The sequence below is a fragment of the Chlorocebus sabaeus genome, chromosome 8 (genome assembly GCF_047675955.1).
Source record: "Chlorocebus sabaeus isolate Y175 chromosome 8, mChlSab1.0.hap1, whole genome shotgun sequence".
Classification (NCBI taxonomy): Eukaryota; Metazoa; Chordata; class Mammalia; order Primates; family Cercopithecidae; genus Chlorocebus; species Chlorocebus sabaeus.
Window position 1 is genome coordinate 90,471,435 of NC_132911.1, and position 12,822 is coordinate 90,484,256.

General features: G+C 39.3%; 1 protein-coding gene and 1 pseudogene across 1 annotated transcript in view; both read right to left on the minus strand.

Moving 5' to 3' along the window:
• Positions 1-12,822, minus strand: part of CNGB3 (cyclic nucleotide gated channel subunit beta 3) — a 150,844-nt gene that overhangs the window by 74,750 nt on the left and 63,272 nt on the right. Inside the window, exons 4-6 of the mRNA XM_008001030.3 lie at positions 10,487-10,641; positions 7,669-7,821; positions 6,582-6,790 (exon numbers count right to left, since the gene is read on the minus strand). Coding sequence (XP_007999221.3) covers positions 6,582-6,790; positions 7,669-7,821; positions 10,487-10,641 — 517 coding nt within the window. The remainder of the gene's footprint in view (positions 1-6,581; positions 6,791-7,668; positions 7,822-10,486; positions 10,642-12,822) is intronic.
• LOC103237674 (ubiquitin-conjugating enzyme E2 Q2-like) lies at positions 12-4,627 on the minus strand (annotated as a pseudogene).

A 12,822-nucleotide genomic window follows, 5' to 3' on the forward strand; every position in this document is an offset into this window, starting at 1 on the left:
AACATATCCAGTCATCTACCAGGCAGATATGCAACTGAGCCAGAGGAGAAGTAACCAGGGCCACACTAGAACGCAGAATGGGGCAGGACCTCAATGCTCCAAACCTATTGGTCGATGAGAAAGATGAAAGGGAAAGGAAGCATGGCCAGGAGGCAGTATGTCCAGAGGGACCATTTCTCTCATGCATCTGTACAATGGAATTATAGGATTGTTGGGCTCTTGCTAGATTATATTGATTCTTATTTGCTCCAAACTGCACTCTGGCTTTGCCTCTGACTAAGATGGCATTTATTTGCATGATGACCAATTCTATTGTGTAGGCACAGCTACAGCCCTGTTTTGTGAGAAGTTCCATATACAGTGCTCCCCCACCCAATACATACCCTCCTGAGAGAACAGGTAACACCACTCGAACAAATGGAGGATCTAATGGAAAATCATCCTGCCACCCTCCAAAGTCTGTGAATTCCAATACTAAAAACTTGGCAATTCAGTTTAAAGTCCTCTTCACAAGGCCAGTTAGCTCAAGGCAATAACATTCTTCCCAGGCCTCTTAAGAAATACTCCTACCCCAGAAAAGGCCCTTCTTTCTGGTATCAGGAGGCATGGTCCAGAAACACAAATCCAATAGAATTTCAACCATTTACCTCTCAGATCGTCCCCTCCCTGAAGTTCTACTTTCCTGTCTTTTTTGTGTGTGTGTGTATTTTGTGTTTTGTTTTCGGCTTTGGTGCTTCATTCGTTCCCCCATATGAACCAGTAGAAATGTAGCCATTAGCAACTTCGGTCAATATATAACAGATTCGTACTTTAGGACGACAACCCAGTTGACAACCACAACAGTTTCTTAAAAGATATGTTAAACAAAACATATTCTATCTTCCCTTTTCTTTTCCGATCTGAAGATCATTGTGCAAAAGACTATCAGGGTCGACCTTCTGCAGTTTAACATGCCAGTCATGTACTGTCATTTATGAGTTCCACTGAATAAATCCTTTCCAAGCAATATTACTCATGCTTTTGTCAGAAGATAAAAATCATGTAAGAGTTAATTCTCTTTCAGGAAGAAGACAAAAAGTTCCAGCAGACCTGTTTTATAACTCCGTGATCTGTATACGTCCCTGAGCTCTTTCATAAGTCTATCTGAAGCTTGCACTGACTCAAACACCACACCACATTTAAATGGTCTTGCCTTTGAGTCTTCCTAATTTTCTCTAATGTTGCCAAATTTTCTTTTTCAATTCCTTCATCCTCCGACTTTTTTCCACTAGTAAATTCTTCTTCCTTTATCTTATAGTGATTTAAGTATTTTGTATCTCCAACCATCTCTTCTTCTGAAGTCACTTCTGTTTTCCCATTCTGACCCATGGGTAGTGGTTGATCTAGCATCTCAAACATGTAGGTGCTTAGGAAGGTTATATAATCTGCAGAGTTCACATATCAACTACTTCAATTACCGACGAAGGTAATTGTTGTTCTTAGTATCTTCTAGACGTTCCAGAACTGATGTCAGATTTGGGTTATCAGGGGCCACAAACTGTATTGGTGAAAAAGAGGGATAGGATTCTCGGAATCTCTAGGCACAAGAAGAGGCTCAACCCATCATGGGACAGTCTTGGCCTCGTGGTGGCTTGTCCACAGGAGATTCGGCAATGTGTAAATATTCAGGAGCCTGGCCCAGGTGCAGGGCTGCGTGGGTGTGCTGCTGTCCCTGTCCCGCCGCCGCCAACTCAGTCCGCGAGGCTGAGCATGGGGTGCCACTGCAGCAATTTGTGAGCCTGCGCCAAGCCGCACACCGTGACCAGTATTCACTTCTTCTGAAAACAATTCATAGAAACTTCATAATTTTACACAGGACAGATGGAAGAAGTATTTTAAAATAATATTACCTGTAACAGTTATAATGCAGATTAATTATTCAAGGAAATAAAATCCTTGAACTGAGATTACCATTCATTCACTCCTTCAAACATTTCTTGAGTGTACTCTAAGTTCCTAGGTTAGAAAAAGAAGTGAATCGAATACTGTCCCTACTCTCAAGAAACTTATCTTCAGGTAAGAAAGAGAGATACATAGACAAATAGGAGACAAGAGGGAAAAGTAAAGTGTGTGGACATCCATTCATTTAATTCATTTAACAATCAACTGTGTATTTTCTACATGCCAGACCCCGAGCTAGGTGTCTTATTCAATCTTCATAACAGGTTTATGAGGTGGGTACTGAGATAGCCGGGTGGGAGGGGGTTGCTGCAGAAACTCCAACCAGCCTGCACACTGAGGTGGAGTCTTGGAAAGTTTGCTACATTTGCAGTAGGGAGGAGCCTAGCCCCTCCTCTTCCTGTGTGGAACCTGGAATTCGACAGTGGGCAGGAAGCACTCTAGCAGGGGGCTCTGGCCTTGTGGAGGATCCCTCTTCCCCCTCTTTTTAAACTTTTTCACCTAATAAAACCCTGCTTCGCTCACCTTTCAAACCATCTCCGAGCCTACATTTTCATGGCCATGGGACAGACAAGGACCCTGTCTTTAACTGAACTAAGGAAAAGTCCTGCAACAGTATGACTATTCCTATTTTGGGGGATGAAAAAGATTGTATTCAATGAAAGGGTAAGTTTACTTTCTTCAAGTTAATGCTATTAGCAAATTTCAGAAGTGAAATTTGACCCCAGACTGTTTGTTTCTACTACTTCATAATTAGTCTAATCAATATTTAATACAATTAAATAATAGAATGATGAGTAAAGTGTAGGAAACACAGAGAAGGGAGTGGTTTTCTTCAGATTGGTTTATAAAGAGCAATTGAGAGGTTTAAGGACCAAAAGCAGTTGATTATAAAGGAAGGCCTAACTGACATTGTAACTAGATGACAGCGAGGATTTCTGTGAGTTTTGCAAAGGGTTGCGGATGTGTCTCTTACCTAAATAATCTTCACTGTCATTTCCAATTCAATTTCTGCTATCTCTAAAGGAAATTACATACAACAGACTAATGGTTCGACTGCATTTCAAAATTCTGTTATCTTTGTAACATCGCTTTTAGGAGAAAGATTTTATAAATAAATGCTGTGAAAAACTTATAAGTCCTCCTGGTTTCTATTGTAGCTGTTAGCACCTCAATCTGTTGTCTGTTACTTGTTTGTTTTCCTTCAAAGCCTTGGGGAATTAATATTTCCATCCTCCAGTTATGGTGCATTTATTTAATAAATAAATTAAGTAGATGTATCTACCTAGCAACTGTAGATATTTAATAAATGTTTCTTGAATGAATGAATGAATGAATGAATGAATGATTCAGTGGTGTATACCAACGGTAGCATAGATAGCTAAATATAGTGAGACCTTCAGGTTGGGTACTCAATGTGCATAGTCTTCTTACGAAAATGTAATCAAGTTTCAAAGGCTGCAGCTACTTACTCTAAATTAAAGAAACCATTAATTTGGTTTCTTTAATTGAACAAACAAAGCAATTATTTCCTGCTCTATATTTGTAGCTTATGATAATGCATTTTAAATAGAGCTTGTTGCTTGTGTTTTTTACTGGTTATTTTTCTTGGTTTTAACACTCATTGTGTGCAAAGGCCTCTTAGAAAATTCAAAATAAAAGTCTCCCTTTACTGATTTTGTCATTTTCCATTTGTCAAATATTGATTTTCTCCCCCCTCGTGAGTCTAATGGAGGTTGAAATCAGTGTTCCTTTTTTTGTTGTTGTTTACTTCTTATTTGTACACTGTCATCACCATTCATCAAGCTGCCAGGTTGCTCTGGGGAGGGTGCTGGTGAGTCAACTAATGTTCTAAAGTCCGCACAAGAAATATTTTGAATAGACTTTTGGTATAGCTTTGGCTTTTGCCTTTAGTATTTCTTTCTAGGAAAGATTTCAAATATAGAAAACACTTCCTAGAAAATGACAATTTTTTAAGGAAGAAACAATATTCAAAACTATTCTGTTCAACTTTTTGATAATTTAAGACCTTCTGAAGATCCAACAGAAAATATTAAGAAGATTAAGCAACCTAACTATCTTCTTGAAAATTCTACATGAACCTAAGGTGCCATATAGTCAGTCAGTCTGTTCTTCCTATCGTGACATTGGAGGACATGTTCTGTGCAGCCCTTGCTGACCTTGGGAGGAGGATGGCACATTGGCCACAGTTGGAAAGGAAGCATCCTTCTAGTTAGCTGGAGAAGGGGCTTGGGCTAGTGGCTGTAAGACTTGGATTTGTGCTTGTGAAAACACATTTTTCTGTTTCTCAGATTGATTGGATTGACAATAAACTTCCCTTAACACTGAGAGTAAATCCAGGAGAAGATAATTTATCCTAAGGGTAAGAATGCTAATTTCTTAGGAAGGGCACTGCATTTGATCATGAGAAATAGGATGTGATGAATTTGGCAGGTAAAGAATAAAAAGATAGACCCATAGATGCCATATTCATTAAAAAACAAAACACCAGTGGAGGTGTTCTATGTACTTGTGATTTGCCCATATCTGTGAGGGGTGTGGCTACTTGTCTGTGGTTTGGCTATCTTGATAGAGATATGGATGGCTCATTTCTCTTTCATTCTCTTACCACACTGAATAATAGTATATTTTGCAATGGTGGAAATCTTCTGTGCTGTCCACTAGACATGTGGTTGTTGAGTTCTGGAAATATGAACAATGTGACTGAGAAATCTGAATTTTTAATGTTATTTAATTGTAATTAATTCAAATTTAAATTTGAATGGACATATTTGCCTAGTAGTCACCATATTGGACAGTGCGGTGAATCCACATTGATTAAAATGGTCATGACCATACAATGGCCAAAAAACAAGTGAAAAAATGCTCAACATCACTAATCATCAGAGAAATGCAAATCAAAACCACAATGAGATACCATCTCATACAAGTTAGAATGGCTATTACTAAAAATTCAAAAAACAGCTGATGCTGGCAAAGGCTCCCCAGAGAGAAGGGAACACTTATAAACTGTTGGTGGGAGGGCAAATTAGTTCAGCCACTGTGGAAATCAACTTGGAGATTTTTCAAAAAACTTAAAACAGAACTACCATTTGACCCAGCAATCCCATTACTGGGTATGTATCCAAAAGAAGACAAATCTTTCTAACAAAAAGACACATGCACCTGCATGTTCATCGCAGCATTATTCACAATAGCAAAGACATGAAATCATTCTAGGTACCCACTAATGGTGGACTGAATAAAGAGAATGTGGTACATATACACCATGGAACAAGATCATGTCCTTTACAGGAACATGGATGCAGCTGGAGGCCCTTATCCTAAGCAAATTAATGCAGGAACAGAAAACCAAATACAGCATGTTTTCACTTATAAGTGAAACATTGGGTACTTATGGAAATAAAGATCCGAACAATACAAACTGGGGATGACTAGAGGGAGGAGGACTGCAGGAAGGAAGCGGGGAACGGTAGTAAACCTCATTATTGGGTACTATGTCCAGTACCTGGGTCAATCATACCCCAAACCTCAGCATCACCCAAGATACCCAGGTAACAAACCTGTATGTGTATCCCCTGAATCTAAAATAAAAATTGGAAAAAAAAAGGGTCATGAAAGCTTTGCTTTCTAAGTTAGGTTTTCCCGAAGTGTCCAGGCCTAAAACCCTGTGCTTGATTTATCTACTACGTGCAGACGCTGCACTCAGTTCCATCTGCACAATGATAGACAAGGCACAGTCTGTGTCCTAAAATCTTACAGCCTAGTACTTTCTCACAACACCAGACTGTCTCCTAAGAAGGCTGAGTAGGTTCTAATGAGTGAAATCATACCTATCTTATTTATTAAAATATTGAGGTGAATAGTAGACTGTAACGTGATAGAAAACAACTGCTTCACAGACTGTTTGAGGTTTGATTACCAGAGGAATATATAATAAATAGTTTCTTCTTTTGGCATTGATAATTGATCCATTTAAAAAACATTATTGAGGTAAAATATGTGTATAGTTTCAATATTTCAGACTTGGCACTCTCTTTATATACTCAAGTATTGTCAAATTCTGAAAAACTTGCTGACCTGAACCTGTGTGATTGTAGAGGCAAGGCCTGGGTTAGAATCCTGGCCCCTCTACTCTCTCGCTTTGGGCTTTAAGCAAATAACCTCTCTCCCTGAAACTCAGTTTCTTCATTTGTAAATAGGGCTAATTACATCTTTTTCATAGTGTCATTGAAAGGATTAAGTGCGGTATTATAAGTAAATTAACTAGAACAATAATGCTAGCTGACATTTAATACTCATTCACTATGCACCAGATACAGTCTAGGCACTTCACAGGCCTCAATTTATTTAATCTTTCAATCAATATTATGATGGTGTTTTTGTTATTTTCACTTTAAATATGAGGAAATTAAGGTACAGGGAGATGCATGTTTTCCAGCACATTGTGAACACTCAATGGCTGTTTTGTAATTGTTTTCTTATTATTATTGCTCATGATTTCTTGCAGTTGTCCATGCAGATAGCCAGTCAAACATTAAATAAAACAATGCTGTTATTTTTTGTAGCCCAATTGGATGTTATTCACGTTTCAGTTTCTGCCTTTTCTGAACCCCACTTACTATTATGTCTCCTCCTCTTATAAACTGGAGTCTGGGCTGGATAAATAGCATATCATAAAGGTAGATGATATCACATATGATGTCCACAATAAGCCAGTAGTGTATGTTGTCTGGGGTTTGATATGGGAAGACGAGGCGTAGTGGTATAAACCAGCAGTTCCAGTTATAGGCAAGGCTGACAATCAAGAGCCACAGGAGATAGAGTCGATCTGGAAAAACAGCAAGTGGAGCAATCCAAATGACAGAACAAACACAGAAAGAATTCTCTTGCTTAGTTTGGGGAGGTTGGGACACTAACCTCTAGAGAGCCGTTTGCCATAGGAGGCTCTATTAAACATTCAGCACAATCCTGCCTCTGGACTGTGAGGCACCAGGCTTTACAAGAGATGTTAAATGATCTTATCACCTCTTCTGAAAGTGGACAGTTTCCTTCCAGTCTCCTGAAGAAGTGGCCACTCTGAGTCTGTCCACACAGGTAACTATTATTTGGATCAGGAAAGAATTTCACGAAAAGTCGGAAGGACTTTGCACAGACATCACTGCAGCTGCAGATCTTTAGCTCCTCAGTAGTTAAGTTGCAGGATTGATTGCCCAGGGCAGGTGGCAGAAAGGCCACATCCTGCCAGAAGGAGGATGGCACTAAATGGGAGGGCAGAGGGTCAGCCCATTAACGTAGTCCATGTCCCTTCACACATAGGCCTTCTCTGCCTATGGGAGGCCGCAGGAAAGGATTTGTTCAATTAGAATAATCAACAATGTGAAGCCATGGAAGAAGACTGACACTTTATAATGAATTGCAAGTGTGTCAGTGCACATATTGTGGACTGCTTTGGGCCTTCTTTTCCAAGGTAATTAGGGGCAGGAGAGGATCTGGACTGCCTTTTAAATATAGGCAGGAATATTGTATTTCTTATCGTCACCAAAGATGGGCAAATGATCCTTTGCAGGTTATATAACTTAAATTCTGCTTGCTAGTTAGATTGAGATTATGAGGTAACGAAAATAGAAGCTATCTGTGACTTCGAGTCACAGGGTTTCTTGGTGATAGCCAGCCCTCCCACTACAATAGTTCACCCTTTGTTAATACCTGTGTATGAATCTATGCTGCTTGGAAGTTTAAGTCGCTTTAAGTACTCTGTTAAAGGCATCTTCTTGACTTTGAAACACAACAGTCTGTAGTAATGTTCTTCTGTTGGCTTATCATCGCTTTCTTTTACTGGTGGTACAGCCGTGGGCTTTGCTTCATAGGAAAAAAAAAATGAAACATTTAAAGAGGTTAAGTTAGCTTAGTTAAAAACTTGAATTTCTTAACCAAACACCGCATGTTCTCACTCATAAGTGGGAGTTGAACAATGAGAACATATGGGCACAGGGAGGGGAACATCACATACTGGGGCCTATCGGGGGTGGGGGACAAGGGGTGGGATAGCATTAGGAGAAATACCTAATGTAGACGATGGGTTGATGGGTGCAGCAAACCACCACAGCGCATGTATACCTATGTAACAAACCTGCATGTTCGGCACATATATCCCAGAACTGAAAGTATTAAAAAAACCCAAAAAACTTGAATGTCTTAAAGTCAGAACACTTAGGAATCTTCCTCTTTTGATACAGACAGATGAAACAAAACCTTCATGACATTTAAAATAGTGACATTTATTTCACTGTGTGTGTGTGTATAAAGAAAGAATATGTCAATGTAAAAAATTAAAGGAAACACAATTTTTAAAATAAATAAATGTTTATAAATTTTTCCAAAATAAAAAAAGAACAGGAAAAACTACTAAATGATGACAAAATTCAGGATAGTGATTACCTTGGCAAGGGGGCTTTGTCACCTGGGGAGACCATAAGTCTTCTCTAGTGAGGGAAATGTCCTTTATCGTGGAGGGTGGTGATGGTGATGCAACAGGACTATTCATGTGTAAAAACTATCCAAGCATGGTGGCACAGGCCTGTAGTCCCAGCTCCTCTGAAGGCTGAGGCAAGAGGATCATTTGAGCCCAAGAGTTAGAGGTGGCAGTGAGTTGTGACTGTGCCACTACACTCCAGCCTGGGTGACAGAGCAAGACCCTGCCACTAAAAGAATAAAATAAGATTAAATAAATATATAAATAAAATGTTTGTCTACACTGAAATATTTATGGATGAAATATAGTGTCTGGAATTTGCTTTAAAAATTCATTGCAACTCCAATGTTACAGGAAGTACAATTTTAAAAAATGAAAAAAGAATATGTTAAAATAATTGAGCTGTACACTTAATGGTGGATTTTACAGTTTGTAAACTATGTCTTAAATAAAAATGTAGAGTATAAAATAAAGGCATTCTCTAAAAAAGAAAACAAATCATGTTGTATATCCTAAAGTATACAATAAAACAAAATAAAATAGTAACATTTATGAAAATATACAGGTAATGATAACACTGGAATTTGGAAATATGTAACAGGTTTAAAGCTCACAAGTAAGGTGTCACAAAGGTGTTACAAATAGAATATTTTAAATACAAGCTTGATTTTCACATACTTTGGAGCATCAATAAAGTCAGAGATCAGAAACACTGCAAGTGTACATCATTCTGCAGGTTTTGGTTTGGTGCTTCTTTACCCTCACACATGTCACACACAATATTCTTTTCAATATATCTTTATAAAAGTATAATGACTATGATTTCTTTTAGCCTCTTCTGTTTAAAAAGAAACTGTTATACAATACACAGTTTATTTTGAAAACCCACATTCTCTTATACAGAACTATGAGGAAGCTCAACTCCATCCCGTGTAATTATCAACTTGATTTGCATTTATATGTTAAACAACCAAGCTTTGTTCTATTCTTTTTCTGTATATATATATATAAACATTTTACATAGATGTAATCATAGTATATATTATTTTTGTGCTCTACATATTGATTTTTTTTTTTTTTTTTTTTTTTTTTGGAGTCTTGCTCTGTCACTAGGCTGGAGTGCAGTGGCGCGATCTTGGCTCACTGCAACCTCTGCCTCCTGGGTTCAAGCGATTCCCCTGCCTCAGCTTCCCGAGTACCTGGGACTACAGGCACGTGCCACCATGCCCAACTAATTTTTTGTATTTTAGTAGAGACAGGGTTTCACCATGTTGGCCGGGATGGTCTTGATCTGCTGACCTAGTAATCCACCCACATCGGCATCTCAAAGTGTCAGGATTACAGGCGTGAGCCACTGTGCCTGCCTGATTAATTTTCATAAACACATTTTTGTAATTATTAGGGTGGTTGATAATAGTCCCTCCCTTTACGTGATTGGTTTGTTGATGTCCTTTGCTCTGTTGGATACCCAGGTAATATTCCTGTATTTTTATAATATGTACTTTGCATAATATGGGTATTTTTAATATTTACAATAAAATTTGCTATAGAAGATACTGTTTGTGTCCTACACATATACGTTGAGCCTGGAGATCACCTGTAGGAGGGTTCCCTGTGTCTGTCGGAGGATTTCCTCGAGCAGGTTTACTTAAAGTGCTGGGGAGGTAACAGTATGAAGCTCCAGCACCAATCAGTTTCCTCCTCTTCCATTCAGATAATTCTCAAGTATGATCCACACAGCTTTTTAGCTGAAGGGTGGAGCTTTTCAAACTCCTAGGCTCAAGCAGTCCTCCTGTCTTGGTCTCCCAAAGTGCTTGGATTATAGGTGTGAGCCACTGCATCTGGCCAGTGATCCTCTTACTAACCCATCCATACATCTTAACTTTCTTCTCTGTCTCACCACTTGTACCTTCCTGGATCACTCTCAAAATAAACTGTATGTAAATCATTTTCTCAGGATCTGCTTTTGGGAGATCCAAACTGAAATATCTGCAAAACGCAGGTCCCCTCATCACTTCCTTCTTCCCAGTACTTGGAGGGAGCAATGCTTACCAGTTTGTGGGCTGGCTTCAGGTGAGGAGAGATCTCCATCTACCAACTTTTTCTTGTAGAGGGCTGTTCTTTGGCGCATTCTTTTCACCAGGTTGTGTAGCTGGGCATCAGCATACTCATTTATAACAGGAGCTGCAGGCGGTTTGTTTTGTGGGCTAAATGAGAAAAAAATGGCAATAGAGATGGGCCCACGAAGAGATAGATACAAGGGAAGGATTAAACCTTTTCACCTTGATTATATATTCAAGATTATTAACTTCCCCTTCTTTTGCAATTGAATAGTACAATTCAAACATAAGGTTTAATGGAAATAATGCTGGTGGAATACAGATTTGTTATTTAAAAAATTAGGATCCTCAAATAGCAAGTGGTAACTCTTGACCATACTGGATCTTCATGACGGTGATTCTGTCATTACATTGTATCACTAGGACAAGTAAAGCTACAGATGGTGGGGCAGGCAGGCGCCTAAGATGGCCCCAAGATCCCCTGCCCCTTGGTATATGTGCCTGCATAATCCCAGGGACAATAAATGTGGTGGTTTTATTCGCATCAATAGTCCATGTTATATGGCACAGTTGATAAGGAGATTATGTAGGTAGGCCTGATCTAATCATACCAGGCCTTTTAAAGTAGACTTCCTCCCACTGCTGACATAGCAAGAAGGCAGAGATTTGAAGCACAAGGGAGATTTTACTTGAGAGAAATTCACCATGGCTGATCGTGAAGAAGAGGGTCACCTGGTTAGAATTTCATGAGGCCTCTAGGAGGTTGAGAGTGATTCCTGGCTAGCTGTTCATAAGAAAACAGGGACTTCAGAGGTACAACTGCAGGGAACTGATTTTGCCAATAACCTGAGTGAGCTTGGAAGTAGATTCTTCACCAAAGCCTCCCAATGAGAGCCTGGTCTGGCCTGGCCAACACCTTGATTTCAGCCTTATGAGACCTGAAGCCAAGAACCCAGCTGAGTCCACCCAGACTTCTGATTCGGACCCATTTGCTAATGTGGGTTTTAATTTAATTTTATTTATTTGTTTTATCTTTAACTTTTATTTTTGGGTGTTGTTTTAAATCACTTAAGTATGTGGTAATTTGTTTTGTGGCAATAGAATAATGTAGCTGCTGTGCTTCAATGAACTTCCTTTTGTTTTTTTTTTTTTTTTGTTTTTTTTTTTTTTGACTGAGTCTCACACTGTCACCCAGGCTAGAGTGCAGTGGTATGATCTTGGCTCACTGCAATCGCTGCCTTCCAGGTTCAAGCAATTCTCATGCCTCAGCCTCCCAAGTAGCTAGGACTGCAGGTGTGTGCCACCACACCCAGCTAATTTTTGTATTTTTAGTAGAGACTGGGTCTTACCATGTTGGCCAGGCTGGTCTCGAACTCCTGACCTCAGGTGATCTGCCCGCCCTGGCCTCCCACAGTGCTGGGATTACAGGCATGAGCCACCGTCCCTAACCAATGAACTTCCATTCTGAGAAAATATACAAACAGCCCAGCATGGAGTGTAGAGTAGACATTAGGATACTTCATCAAGACCTGAGTTTCCTCACAGATTTTCCTCAGAGCTCTCACTGTCTATCTTCCTTCCAATGTCTGACATTGGGTCTACATGAGCCCATGTAGGCTCCATCCATTCTCATCTCCTCATATCTGCCCCTCCTATCTCACCTCCAAGTGGCAGCCCATGGAGTTCACAGTGGATCTGGGTAACTTGTAGATTCCACTTAAGAAAATCTCAGTATGAGATTTTCCCCTCTCCATGAACCCCTTCCTTATGTGGCCTACAAATATATCACATCTATAACTGTTTATAGATTCCCAGACTATCAGTGTTTTTCTCTCTTCCCTTATTATCATAGTACGATTTATACTTCTTTCAAAGGTAAATGGTCCTGCCTCAGAATCAAGATCTCCAAGTATGTCACATTAAGACATATATAAGCTTACGTAAGGATGGTGGAGACCAAGAGGGAATGAAAATAGTTCAGATTCATCTTAAACGGTTCAGAAATAGGTGGACACTAGGTCTGTAAACCCAGAATAACTTTTTTTCTGCTTAAGACTTGTTGTCATAGATATAATTTCACTGATTCCTTCTTGAAATCTTGGTGTGCTTAGAAGTTTATTCATCCATCAAGCAGTTATTGAATTTCTACTTTATGTACTGCAAATAGAAATTCAAGTTAGATAGCGGCAGGTCCGATAGTTGTTCATAGTTTAATGGGGAAAACAAGGATGTCAATCCACAGCTAACGATAAATAATAAAAACATGTGCAAAGTACTTTGCTCCACACTGAACTTAGCCTGGGGTGTCAAGGAGGGGCTTTGTGGAGG